Source organism: Oreochromis aureus, linkage group 6, assembly GCF_013358895.1.
Source record: "Oreochromis aureus strain Israel breed Guangdong linkage group 6, ZZ_aureus, whole genome shotgun sequence".
NCBI classification, from domain to species: Eukaryota; Metazoa; Chordata; class Actinopteri; order Cichliformes; family Cichlidae; genus Oreochromis; species Oreochromis aureus.
The window spans coordinates 28,616,391-28,630,479 of record NC_052947.1 but is presented as its reverse complement, the minus strand read 5'-3'; the positions used below and the strand labels follow the sequence as shown (position 1 = coordinate 28,630,479).

At 38.7% G+C, this 14,089-nt stretch overlaps 1 protein-coding gene across 1 annotated transcript in view; it reads right to left on the bottom strand.

The window, feature by feature from the left end:
• Nucleotides 1-3,331: 3,331 nt before the first annotated feature.
• Nucleotides 3,332-14,089, bottom strand: part of prkcaa (protein kinase C, alpha, a) — a 130,242-nt gene continuing 119,484 nt past the window's right edge. The window contains exon 17 of the mRNA XM_031729013.2: nt 3,332-8,940. Coding sequence (XP_031584873.1) covers nt 8,776-8,940 — 165 coding nt within the window. The 3' untranslated portion in view covers nt 3,332-8,775. The remainder of the gene's footprint in view (nt 8,941-14,089) is intronic.

Below are 14,089 nucleotides of genomic sequence, written 5' to 3'. Positions count from 1 at the left end.
TGACCCTCATCCACAGCACCTCTTTTGTCCTCCTGCCAACCCAAACCAGCGGCGGCAGATGAGCCTGGTCCCACTGGAGGTTTTTCTGTTAAACAGGAGTTTTCCCTTCCCACTGTCGCCAAAGTGCTTGCTCATAGGGGGTCGTTTGATTGTTGGGACTTCTCTGTAGGGTCTTTACAATGCAATATTAACTTACCAACTAATAAAACTGAGTTGAATTAAATTAATTAAATGAGCAACCCTTCCAAACATATTCCAGTTAGAGGTTGGGCTTGCAGATGCTGCCAGAACAACACCATCAGCCTTTTTTATTAAATGTATAAGTTATAAGTATAAGCTGAATGTATGTATATTGAATGTATAAGCTGAGTTAGCATCATTCTTCCAAAAGATATTACTGGAATTTACATTTTGGTTTATTTGTTTGTTTGATTTTGATGAAGAATACTAAAACATCTGTACAACATCATCCATATGGGTAACTGAGTTTATATCCAATGCTTGTAATGGCCATCATGTTCATCAAACCACCAGGCAAAATTCAAAATTATATTCCTTCAGCATAGCTTGCTACCAGCTTTTAATAGCTGTACTCAGAACTAAATGACTAGATGAGTGAGAGTGAGTGGGAACATTTGTGTGTCCTCGTTGTTTTCCCATATCTGACCTTAACATTTCCATTAAGACGCAAACATTTTTTAAAATTTTGCATGTTGCGTCTTAAAAAAGAGCCTTCAACAGGCTTTAATTCTTTTTCATTTCCATTCATCTATGTAACATCTGTTTCTACTTGTACTTGAAAACAGATGCACTGTATAGTCTGTGCACGTGTTTCCACATGAGATTAGGAGCTTTGTGTGATTGCTTCAATCGATTAAAAATAATTCAAAAAGTATGAAACTTATTCAATGTACTCATGAAGCTTATTCAGTAATAATTTTTAATGTGATAGTGTGGCAAAGCACTAATCTGTTGGGTTCTTTTAAGACTGAATTTAGCACTAAAATGCCTCTATACATGGATATTCATACAGTCATATACAAGCATGCTAATCACTCCCAGATGACTAACAACCACAACTGATCACAGGAGTGAACAATGAGCTGTCATCAGCTGCGCTCTGACTCGGCCTTGTACATAACCACTCTCTGGCTCTACCGGAAGCCAGACAGGCCCCTTCTCTTTCTATTTTCCATTTCTTCTTGTTCAATAAGGCTATCTCACTTGTCTCATCATTACAGTGCATAATTTCTTTTTTTTTTTTCTGCTTTTAAACAGAATCCGAATTCAGAAATGCTCAGCATCACCCTTTTTCATTCATTCTTCATTTTTTATGTATGTAAAGCAAACATAAATCAGCCAGCTTCTGTAATGCACTCTTTCTTAGTCATTAATCAGGCAGTAATAGTAATGTATCTGCTTTACTTAAGGCTAGAGCAATTCTCATAAAAACTATGACAGAATATCATTTACAGTAGCTCTAGAACTTTCATAACAGGTTAAGTTATTCTGATGTGTGTGTGTGTGTGTGTGTGTGTGTGTGTGTGTGTGTGTGTGTGTGTGTGTGTGTGTGTGTGTGTGTGTGTGTGTGTGTGTGTGTGTGTGTAAAATAGAGAATGAGAGAAACCAATAGACTGAAACATAAAAGTTCACACACCAGCTGGGTCTAACGCTAAACATACTGCAGGACTTTTTCTAATCAGATGGCAGCTAGGCATTGTCTCAAAACCCTGCATGCCCAAATAATATTGTCCTTTTCTCTATTACAACCCAGGACAGAATAAATAAATACAATTTTGATTCATTTAATAGACTTTAAGTCATATTAAAGAAAAGAAAATGAAATGATTCCCTTTCAGACTTACGTTGTCATATTTAGGTCAAATTTGCAGTGTGATGGGCTCAACAATGAGATTCAAGAGCTGTAGAGCAAGGATTGAAAACTGAATAAAACCAGCCTCAGTTTGTTGTAAAATCCTGGCAAGCCTCTTCTTATTACTCTAAGCCACCACTTAGGACACTGGCTGCCTGCCAGCAACGAGCTATAGTAATTATGGGCTCTGATTAAGAAAAATTTCAGTAAGATGGATGAAAGCTATCAAGTGGGTTGAGAATAATATGAGCTCAAGTTTTGCGACTAACAAGATAAAGGATTCTCCTCTGTCTTGGTCAAGGTTGAAAGAAATTAGTGGAAAACTGTTCAGGGATCAATACTATAATGGAGGCAGCAGTAAGAAATGCTTGCAACCTGTTTTCACTTGTCTTTGTTTCTTTCTAAGACTAATTAGATTAGCTCACAATGACCACTGAGATGGTTACTCTCTTTTGTTTTGCTGCTTTCTTTAAATTGGCACAAGGTGCATGTCAAATGTTACATTTTGTTTAGACTACACTAAAGAGGCATGTCAAGCTTACTTTGTCACGTCAAACTAGAGAAAATATGCTAGTGTGTGAGAAACAACAAATATGACATCACACTCTATAACAGTAAGCACTATGGATGCTGGTGTGTTTCATGAAAACAAAAATCTGATATTCTGACAGGTATTTGATTAGGTGGCAATCATGCTATGCTTCTGAAATGTCAGGGTAGTCCTCAAACATGCTAATGGACTCTACATAAATCCCTTTCTGGTTGAAAAGTAAAGCCCCAGGTGCAACAAAAACCTAATCTGCACCACATCTAAAGATCGTGCGGTGTCCCTCAGCTGTGATACATGCCTGTAATGCTCTTCAGTCTAAGTCACTCCTGATTACCCATGACAGCAGTGACTACCACACTATGTCTTCCATCAATAACAACCCTCTTCCTTCATCCGGACTTCAGCTCAATAAAGTCACATGTCCTCCATCTGTGCAGAATATAATCATCCTAATACATTTCAAGCTAAATGGATGAATGCAGGTAAAAATTCAGAAATATGTATTGCAGCACATTAGATGTCGGACTTATTATATTAATTTTTTGCCAACTTAACGGCCAAATAAAACACATAGAAATAATTAAATTAATCAGAGCCTTTCATTGCAGGAGTTGACACACACAGAAGATACAAATCTAAAAGTAAAATTAAGCCACAGACTCACCACCAACACTCAGTATCAATTGGTCAGTATCAATTTTATGTGTGTGTGTGTGTGTGCGTGTGTGTGTGACACGTCATGTGACACCAATGACACATTGCTCAAAATAGACTAACATGCTTGTGTTCCAGCTGAGGAGAAACATAAACTAAACCCCAGCAATACATTGTATTTTGAAATAATACACAGTTCATGCAAAGTTTGAAAGAAGCCAGTAACAAAAACATTCACTTGTGTAAGTATGGACCTCATTTTGCTTTTTTTATTTGCATTATCATACATTAGGTACAAATGACACAATCAATTACAAGGTAAGTAGCTCAGACTCATTTTAAAGGTTTCAGGCTGACAAGGGAAAAAATAACAAACATACACCATTTGCAAAATACAATATGTTCTTTCTTTTACAGTTTATGTAGATATCTAATTTAAGTCATTTATGTACAGGACAGGGGGGTTCAGAGATTATAACTGAACAGAGGAAAGTGGGAGAACTGGTTACACTGTGGATTAAGATATAAGGCATTCTTGCACATCACTGATCTTATGCTCTGTTTGGCCAAGAGGACAGTTTACTTTAAACTCTCTTAATTCACAGCGAGCAGGAAACAGCAGAGTGATGACTAACTACAAAGAAGACGTCATACCAGATTCATCCACAGAAAAGGACAGACAGAAGGACTAATTAAAATCTATAAATTTAAATAAAATCTTGAAACCACAGCTGTATGACTATATCTTTAAACCTAACCCTAACTAAATTCAAAAAGTTGAGGACATGTAAAAAATGTAAAAGAACAAATAATTTTGGCTAATTTCTTTCCTGTGGTGCATTAGTCAAACCCAGAGAGAACTGAAAGGTCTTGGGCTGATGCCGTCTCTGTTGAGTGAATTGCGTGAACTAGAAACTAGAGACCAACTTGTGATGGGATCAAACCAGCTGCAGCACCAAGGAGTTGTAGGATTAGCCCCATAGAGGAAAATATTGTGTTTATACACCAAATATGATGCTTCATATGGTGATTAACAAATACATATACAATACAAAAGACTGTTTGATAGGGCCGTGATAACAGACGGGGTCCATGGGCCTCTTGCACCCCTACTCCCAATCTTTTTTTGAGAACTCATGGTTTAGACCACAACTGCGTTTGATCCCAACTACACACCTGTAAAGTTGTGATGTTACTGTGTTGACCTGCTGTTGTGGTAGTTCCCACTACAGTAGGTGTCTCCAGGACCACATTTAGTCTTGATGACACGCGCAGACTCACAAAGTGATACAATAACCACTACCCTAGGATTTAAAAGGTGGGGGATACTATCAATGAGGAAATGGATTTACATGGCCCAGGCACTGAGGAAGGAACTACAGATTGATTCAAAGAGAGGACAAAGGAGGGATGGTTCAATATGATGAGGCACGGGAGTTGTTCTTCAAAACGAGCAATTATCATCTCTCCTGTCATTCATTTCGCTTAACCCAATTCATCACCTGTTCATTCTTTCTTCACTCATCCATCAACAAGAGTCATCTTTTGATATTTTTGATACAGAATATTAATTAATTCGCCATGTTGTACAGTCATAAATAGGCACAGGGAGGTAAATGTAGGAGACACGCAAGGATGAATCCAGTTTTAAAGGTTATTGTGACAGTGACAAAAAAACTTTAAAATTACATTCATGTGAATTATTATTATTATTTTTATTAATTACCTAGTTTGAAAACACATTTAACATTAAGATCTGAGACGCTGAGTTGTGATATGAAGTAAAAATGGAAAAGAGACTTCAGGTTAGAGCGTGGTAGACAAAGAGTAAAAAGAATATGTACAGTATAGGTGTACAAGCTGGGAAAGGCACACAAGGGAGGAATAATCTTTATGCCCACACCGACTGTGACTTGACATTTTGAAAACACAGCAAGTCAACAGAGATTCTATTAAAGGGATGAAGCTAGGCTATTAAGTCAGCACTTGTCACATACAGAGGTGCAAGTTAGGTTTAGACAAGGGCAAGACTGCTGCTGAGCAAACTCTGAGTATGTACAAGGAATAGTTTCTCTCATTTCTCTGTAATTCACTGTGAATATCAAACGCTCTACCAAATGAAATGTTCTGCCCAAAGGGAACAACGTGCAGGATAAGTTGATTATCAAACCGACTGGCATTGTCAAGTGTACTGACACAATGTGCACTGGTATACTCGTGTTAGCATGCTACTGTAATGTGGCCAACTGACTGTATAGCAGCGTATGCCTTTAGAAGCTGCCAAACAAAGTTGTTTTGGTGACCGCAGCTAGTGCGACGCTGCAATTTTCAAATTCCGGTGTTTTCCAGGTTTGGCACATGCAAATGTCCGTATAAGATGGGAAACAAACCAGGAGAGATCGGACAAAAATATTGACAAAATATTATGTTCAGTTACATTCAAACAATATCTATCCTATCTATATCAGTTAGATATAAGCTTTGCAGTATGATATTGAGATACATCCTTTGAAACATTCCTGAATTGTGCAGATGCCAGAGAAATAAAACTGACAACAAAAAATGAGCGCAAAAAAACAAAAAGGAAAAAAAAGCAACAACAACACAACATTAAGATTATAATAAACATTCATGAGACACTAGAGAGCGCGTGGTCCCACTGATCTACCAATTATCAGAGCGTCTAAGCCAAAACTCACCAAAGATCTGGACTCTGTGTTCCAAATTCTCTTAGGTAAAGGCAAAAGGAGCATGGGGACATGAAGTGTATACGCGTGCATATATATATCTATACAATATATATGCAGTATATCAAGCTTCTACAGAAGACAGCACTGATCTAAGCCCTGTGACAGCGACTAGGTCTCATGAAAGAATTTAAAAAGCAGTTTAAGTCTATCTGCTATTACTAGATGTATTTACATTTATAATAAATGTCTATTCTATAGCATTCAAATCCTGTGATCTGCATTCTTTTGGCAAATCACTGTTGTTCTTGTAGCTTGTTTTCACAATTACCAATCTATCTGCACTGTCTTGACTGAGACGGCTGACTAGTTTTCTCAGTTAAGCAGCGATAATAATCGGCAGGGATGTGTAACGGCCCACCTTAAATCTGGTTTTAGGTGAAATTGTCTTTTGACCAGTTATTTAAACAGCAACCACAGTAACAGATGGTCGAATTCTCTGACTGCAAAGGAAAGGTTTTTCAGTGCGTCCTTGCTTCCTTTCTTATCTACTTTGGCATATAATATACTAGAGAATCCTTTACTAAAGAAATCTTAAAAGCTAACAATCAACATTGCTGCTAAGGGATGCAGACCACTTGCAAATCACTGTTGTGTTGTCCATAAACCTCCTAATACAATTATGTTTTGGGATTTCAACAATATGTTAAATCTATAGGATTGAATAAATCCAACCTTGGTAATGAAGTAACACCTTTTACTGGTTTATCCACATTTATACAGCCTACATACTTCAGATGTGGTCTCTCTAAGATGAACTGCTAGTGGAGTTTTGGAACATTGTGGTTGCATCCAGGTCAGCAGCCTGCAAGTAGGGGTCACATTCTCCTAGCACCACTGTTGTTTCTCTTAAGTCCCTACAGATTATGCTTAACCTTTTTTCCTGACTTTATGACATTTTCGATTGAGGTAAAGGAAAAGGTGTAAAAGAAGAGAAAGGAGCGAGTTGTTTTTACTATCTAATCTTTTGACTGTTTAACACTAAAAGGCAAGACCTACAAACAAGCTGAATGTGGGTTTGTTTGGAGCTGTGTGGGCGAATTGAGATGGAAATAGTGCATTTTTGAAAAAAAAAAATACAGTTTGTACTAAACAGCGCATACAGAATCAGAGCAAGCAGGAGCAGTTTGAGACATTACTACTAACATTTTGACAACTTGTTCCAGAGTGAAGTGCTATCAGAAGGATTTTTTTTTAGCCAGCATATAGTTAAGCTAATCACGGTCACCATTCTTTAAGAAACCAGTAAAAACATTAAAGATTATAAGGAGTGGATCTTACTGTAAACCACGATTTTGATTACTGTGACATTGTTATTCTTTGGAGTTTCGTACTTTTTTAGCATGCAGCATTTACCATAACGTATCACGTGCATGAATGATGCCTACCAACAGCATGCAGATACGAAGGGACGGTCAACAGCCAGACGTGTATCCAATCAACACACAATTTGCAGTCAAAATCGCTCGAAATTATCTTTTTTTTAAAAAGAAGAATTTTATATAATTCAGACAAAGAGTAGAACAAATGTTTCACAACTTTCTAAATGTGGACTCTGTTAAAGAAACTGTTACAGTGCTGATCTGTACTGGGCTTTTAACATACAAGTATTGGCTTATCTAATTGATGTAATAAAAGCACATTCAGGTGTTGGTATAAAACTGTAACTTGCTATACTTTCTTTTCCTTTTTTAAAGAACTTGCAATTATTTACAGATCAGATACACACCAGTTTTAGGTACATTAAAATATTATTCTGCTATAATGGAAAAATACGGTATGAGAGTAAGATCAAACCTGTAAAAACAGTAAAAAAAACAAAAACAAAACAAAAACTGATTTAACTAATAATGGCTACCTAGACTCCAAATGAAAGACATGTTTGTTCTCATTACAGCAACACAATGTGAAAGGATTTCAAATGTGGTACCAAATTTTTGTATCGAATTTCAGTGTTTTATCAGCTTTTGAGCTGCTGACACCGTATTCAATAAAATATTTTATGGTTAGTGCACACTGATACAAAATGTCAGTGTTCAGCAATTGAAAGTTTCTTTACAGTCTCTGTTACAACATTTAAGACCAATGTGAAGCTCTGTGGGTGTAGCATGGGACAAAACAGTGATTAACTCTAAAAAGTGTTAGACTATGACAAACTGTAAACTGTTTGATTTCAAGGTAGGTTAATAAGACTGCCACTGTTAAACTTGTGTGTCCATACTGTCCACAAAATCATTGACAAGGAAAGTATACAAGCTGAACCTTAATAAGGACAAGGGATTGGGAGCTTACACTATTATTGTGTCACAATCAGGTCAAAGTGGCTGATAATAGTAAAGCCAAGTGAACTTGTTGCCAAAATGATGCAACACTTTGATACCTATGAGTTTACAGGCTGCATATGTTTTAGAACCTCACCGTTAATCCTTCAGTTGGCTTGCTACACACACACTGGAAGTTGAGACTGGCTAGAATCAATTTGTAAAAACATTTCATGTTACACCACCACCATGAAATCAAAGGAGAAAAAAGCTGTAAACATTATACAGGAAACATTGAACAACAAGGTGCTGTTTAAACGCCTGCACCGCCTCTCCTTCATATTTGGCTATAGCATCTACACTGCCTAACGAGTGCTTCTCAGGTTATCGCATAATATCCATACTGTGATTATCCAAGTAGATACAATTTACAACCTGCCAATTATTTCTGTAGAATATAACTTTAGTCCATTGAGATTTATAAGCAGAGAAATACATTTCTTAAATTGTAGACAAATACAGCCTTTCCAATCCATAATATATACTGGCAAAATGTGCATGCCCTAGAATCCTGCTTAGGAATAACACCAACACATTAGGATCGAATCGTAGTCAGATGTTAGGTGGGTGGTTGGTTTGAATGGGTAGCAATGAGCAGAAAGGTTCCTCACAGAGGTTTTCCCATCCTTCTCATTCGCTGTTGTTGAGCGACGGGTGTACAAACTGTGGGTTGATGAAAGAGAACCCTGCGAACTCGGCCTGGTCAATGTTGGCAATAACCAGCTCATCTGGCGGTGTGAGCTGGGGCTGGGTGCGTGTGAAGAACTTGTCAAAGTTCTCTGCTCCTTTGCCGCACTGTAAAAAAAAAAAGAGAAAGCAGAAAAGAGGGAGCAGGTTAGACGTTAGGTGTGGAAAATGATTTGAAAAGCGCAAGTAGATCGACTCTACAGGGCAGACGAGAATTTCTGGAGCGCAGGCAGGAGTGTGCACACTGCATCGCTTTAAAAGGCAAGTACACAGCAATTTTGTGTAGGCAGCAGCCACTGCATTCAGCAGAATTTGTTTTTAACTACTTGGGAATTTTGCACCAAAGCACAGGACACATTAATCATAGTCGTTGTCAAACATCATTAGTCACTACTATTGTCTTCGCCATTCATATCACAGGATAATATTGCACTAGCCTGGGTATTTTGACAATGTGCAACAGGCACCAACTACGAATACCTCCGCTTTAACCTGCCGACTAATCAAAACCCTTCTTCATTCTGCCTCATAGATATGGACAAGATCTCACACCTGACCCCCCCCCCCCACACACACACACACACACACAAGTGAACAACATCAGATTATATGCTCCACATCTTGCTCACCTGAATCACAACGCACCCATCTGAATACTGAACCAACATCGGCACAGCTGTGGAACAGCAACGCAGTTTCAAACAAACAAACTGTGAACTGATTCTATGAGAGGAAATCGTGTTAGGACCTCCAGGATAAGCCACACTCCATTTCCCAAAACTCTGAAAACCTGCTGCAATGCAGAGACCTTGTTTTGGCTTCAGCTAATTATCCTACAGAAGAAGGAAGTTATTCCTTCAACAAGAATGACAACATCATCGAGGTGCAACAAGGTCACAGAGGGGTTAATTACTATATTCATGAGTGGGGTGCAAGATGAAACGGGCGCCATCAAAAGTGTTCATGCTCGTGAGTTGAGAGGACACTCAGTAAGATCACGTCATGAGATAGATGCAGTAGTGCTTCAGAAAATTCCTCAGCAAAGGCAGAACTTGCATGTATGCAGACGTGGCTGTGCATATAATTTTGTTGCTCTTCACATCGAATAGAAAAAATAAAAACTGTTTTTAGAAGTGCAGTGTAAATATGTATATATATTTTAGTATATTTAATTACAGCGATATGACATGAGTTGCTTGTTTTTCTTCAGACAAAATTTATAATAAATGTAGGACTGAAAAACAGACGTATATCTTCCTCCAAACAAATCTGTTTTACAGTGTTCAGTGTTTTCTAGTGATGTTTCTGTGTATGCCATTCATAATTATGAGTATTCGTCTGTACTTGTCTGTTCAGGAGTGTGGCTTCCAACCACAAGCATGCCATGGTATCAAAGGCAAAGACACAGAAACGAAACAATATTTTATTTGTCATTATTAAGTCTCTACAAGGTTTGTTAAATTCAATCTCCAAGTACAGGTTTAAAATTTTGCCCTAAAGGTAATGATCAAAGCCAAGGGTGGTAGGGTGGTACAGTGGTTAGCACTGCACCTCAAACCCCAAAGGCTCATGGTTCAAACCTCCTAGTAGGCTGTTCTCCCTGTATTCATTTAGAAACTCCTGCTTTCTCCCACAATCATTGTCATACTAAATTAGCCCTAGGTGAGGGTGAATGGTTATCTCCGTGTCCAAGTTTCTCTTAACCAGCCCAGCTGGGGTTGGCTCCAGCGGGACAAGACGGTAAAAAAATCAGACAAATTGATAAATTGGATAATTTCTTAGAATAATTTAAATATAAATATTATCTTGTTTAATGAAAATAGAATGATTATTCCTTGTCCTCAGTAAGGAAAAAGGAAAACAAAATCCTCTATCCTCAATTGTTTGTCCACTCACACACAGACTTCATCTATGTGGATGCACAAATTCCCAAATACACATATGCTCATACTGTAGTAACTCAGTGAACAAGTCGATAAATGTTCATACTCGATTCACGAGTTATGACTTCTGCAGCTGACTGATAGCATAACACACTCTGCCGAACTCCATGGGACTCTAACATAGAACATGAAGAGAAAGAAAGGATGACAGCAACCACAGCGCCTTTAGTTCTGCTGTAATACAAAAACAATCAATGATGCAATAAACTGAAAAGGCTGTTTGACTAAAAGGAAAATATTTAATGAGTAAGTAAATTAAATTTGTACGTGAAAATAGTTTGTTTGGAGAGTATTTATAAGACAATAATGAAACCTGCTAAACCTTTTCAGATAAAATATGTTTATATCCAGCTACTTAGCCAAGTGGTGACATCTTAAGCTTGATTTTGTCCTCTGCTTAGCAAACTCCTCTTGGCATGCACTGACTTGTGCTTCACCCATCACTTCAAAACAGCCTAACAGACAGCAATCTCCACCATCACAGCATCTGTGCCCTCTCTGGATTGTAAATGCTATGACCACTGAACACCAGCAATTTCAGCTTGGCCAGCCACTATATACTCTCTTCCCCTTGTTTTCAGTCCCTTTCAATCAGCTTTAATTATTAGTATCTGGGCATTTGAAGCCCACGACTGACTGTGACCTGGATTTGAAACTCTTGACTAACTGACCTTTTTCGCTGTTGTCCTATATTCCATTCACAAACAAGATAACGCTGTCTGCCTAAGTCTATGAATGCTTAAATTGACATCACTGTCACAGTGCATACAGGAAATTGCTTGTTTTTATGTGTGTGTGTTAAGGTATGTCTGTCTTTGTTTGTCAAGTAAACACACAGAAGTATGAAGGTGTAGACATTTCTATTTTTATTTTCTCTTTACTATTTTTTTTAGGAGGCTAGACAGAGCGTGCCAGGTGATGTGAACACAACATACGATGAAAACATAAGACACTGCTGTTTCTAAGAGGCGTGTGTTTGTGTGTGAGGTTTTTGATTGCGACTGTTGTCACTGACAGGTGACATTCGCTCTAAGCCATCACCACCCTGTCAGAGTAGATAGAGGGCAAAGACGCATATCAAGATGTGACTCTGTGTGCGTGTGTGTGGTGGGGGGCCTCTGAATTTGCTGTTTCCCACACAGCGGGCACCTGATGGGTAATCGCTAGCATCCTTCAACCGCTGCGTCTCTGCTGCCCACTTGTCTTCTTCTATCCATCACTGGCAATCCATCGCTGAAGTGAAGCAGCACATTTTTAACTCTGACCTCCAACGACAATCTCCAGCACCAAGATGTTCCTTTCTAGATCACAAAACTCCTTGTGACATGAGGCTTCTGCTCTCAAGCAATACTCTAACCAGTGTGTACGTAAAGCATATGTGAGCTTTTTTCCCCCCCTTTTGTAAACAGAAACCACTGTGACAGTGGTTAGTGTTGTTTTTACCCCTCGCAGCACCGAGTGCTGAGTAAACAGTTTAGCTCCTGGCGTCAGATCATCACACTCCAACTAAAGTGATGAGAAAATACCAAATTTCGTATAGAATATAAGAAAATAAAGAACAAAACGAGAAAATTACCTTTTGACCTACTGTCTTGGAAACATGGTCTTAGTGTCTTTGCAATTTTTTAGGCACACAAACACGCTCTGCTGGAAAAGCACAAGGCTGGTCTTACAACTCCTATTTTTTACTATGTGATTCAACCAACCTTTATTGGGTGAGACCAAGGCTATGATGCTGCTGATACATCCTCTCATACATAGTGACACAGTGTCCTACATGGGTTTTTGACCTACTTTCTCTCATCTTTAATTCCCTCTCTCACTGCACACATACAGACGTGCACGCCTCTGTGCCCAAGCATATTAAAAGAACACTCAGCTACTTAGGATGACAAATGAGTGCCTGCCTCCATTAAGAGTTGTGCCAAGACTGTCTCTCTCCCTTCCTCTTTTTTCTCTACCTTCAGCTCCCTGAAGCCAGCGGCCTGGGAAGCACTCTGTTCTCATCGTCTTCCAAACATTATGTTTTCTTTGTTGGGTTGCTAGTTTGTCAACATCAACGAACCACTTAAGGGAGGACATCAGTCAAAGTGTGAAAGAAAAGGTTTTCCAGAAATGTGCTTCGGATCTGAACAGCTTATCTGTAGGGAAATTTCTTTGCTTTTTAGCTCTCACAAGGCCATAATGTGACTAAATCGCAAAGTACAGCTGAAGCCTGTGATTACTGGTGCAGAAAGATAAAAGAGAGATGAAATCAAAAGCTTATATTCCAAAATGCACACTGGCTGCGCTCCAATGAATTCAACTTGTAAAAACTCAAAAAATATTTCTTTAAATACGTCTTTTGACTATAAGATATTGCAGTGTTGTAGTTACAAATTTGGTCTGTAACAGATAAACTGTGTTTGATGGGAAACCAATAAGTTCAAAGATTTTATGGAGAATGTGATAAACAGTAGATTTCTCTTGACCTCAAATCAAAAACACATAATAAATAAAACTGAAAAATGAACAGCAAATAAACAAGAGGAAAGGCTCATATCCTCAGCAAAAGGCAACAGTGTTTGCCTCTTATTTCCCAAAGCCACAGTGACTCAAAAATCACCCACATTGCCATCATTTTCTCAGTGTGTGTGCCTGTGCGTGCATCCTATGAGCCATGCACATCCCTTCCTTCAACGTTCCAACGTTCCAAGACTTCTGTGCAGTGACTAAGTCCTCCCACTCTGTCTTGCCCTGCATCCTTGCCTTCATTTACTATCAATCAGCAGCATTGACCTACTTCTTTTTGACATAAACACTATCGGCCATCCACAAGTAGGCGTCAAACGTGTGGGCATCAAGTGTCTTGTACTCTGAAGAAATCGGCCTGGTTTCATAGCAAATACCAACACTGTTAGCTGAACGTTGCTGGCATTTAATTGTGTGTCTGCTACCTGCAGTACACAGTTGAACGGTCACAGCATTCAGCACAATAATGGAACAGTGGATCAGCGCTAAGTGAGCCTGCCATGACAATCATTCTACTGCACAGACAATGTCCCCCATGCTATCTGACACCCGGTCCAATAGATACAGATGGTAAAAGTCTCCCAGCTGGGTGCAGCTAGTGTATTGATTGCAATTCCGAAGCTGTCATAAGGCGGATGAAGTAAGATTGAGCAGGGAAAGAAGCACAGGGAGAAAGGAAAGAAGAGGAGTGGATTAAAAAGACAGGAACAGATTTGGTAAGTGGTGAGGAGATGTATGAAATCAGAAACAACATTGTATTAAATGGCACAGCGAGATGGACATGATAGACCATAAGTGTCTTT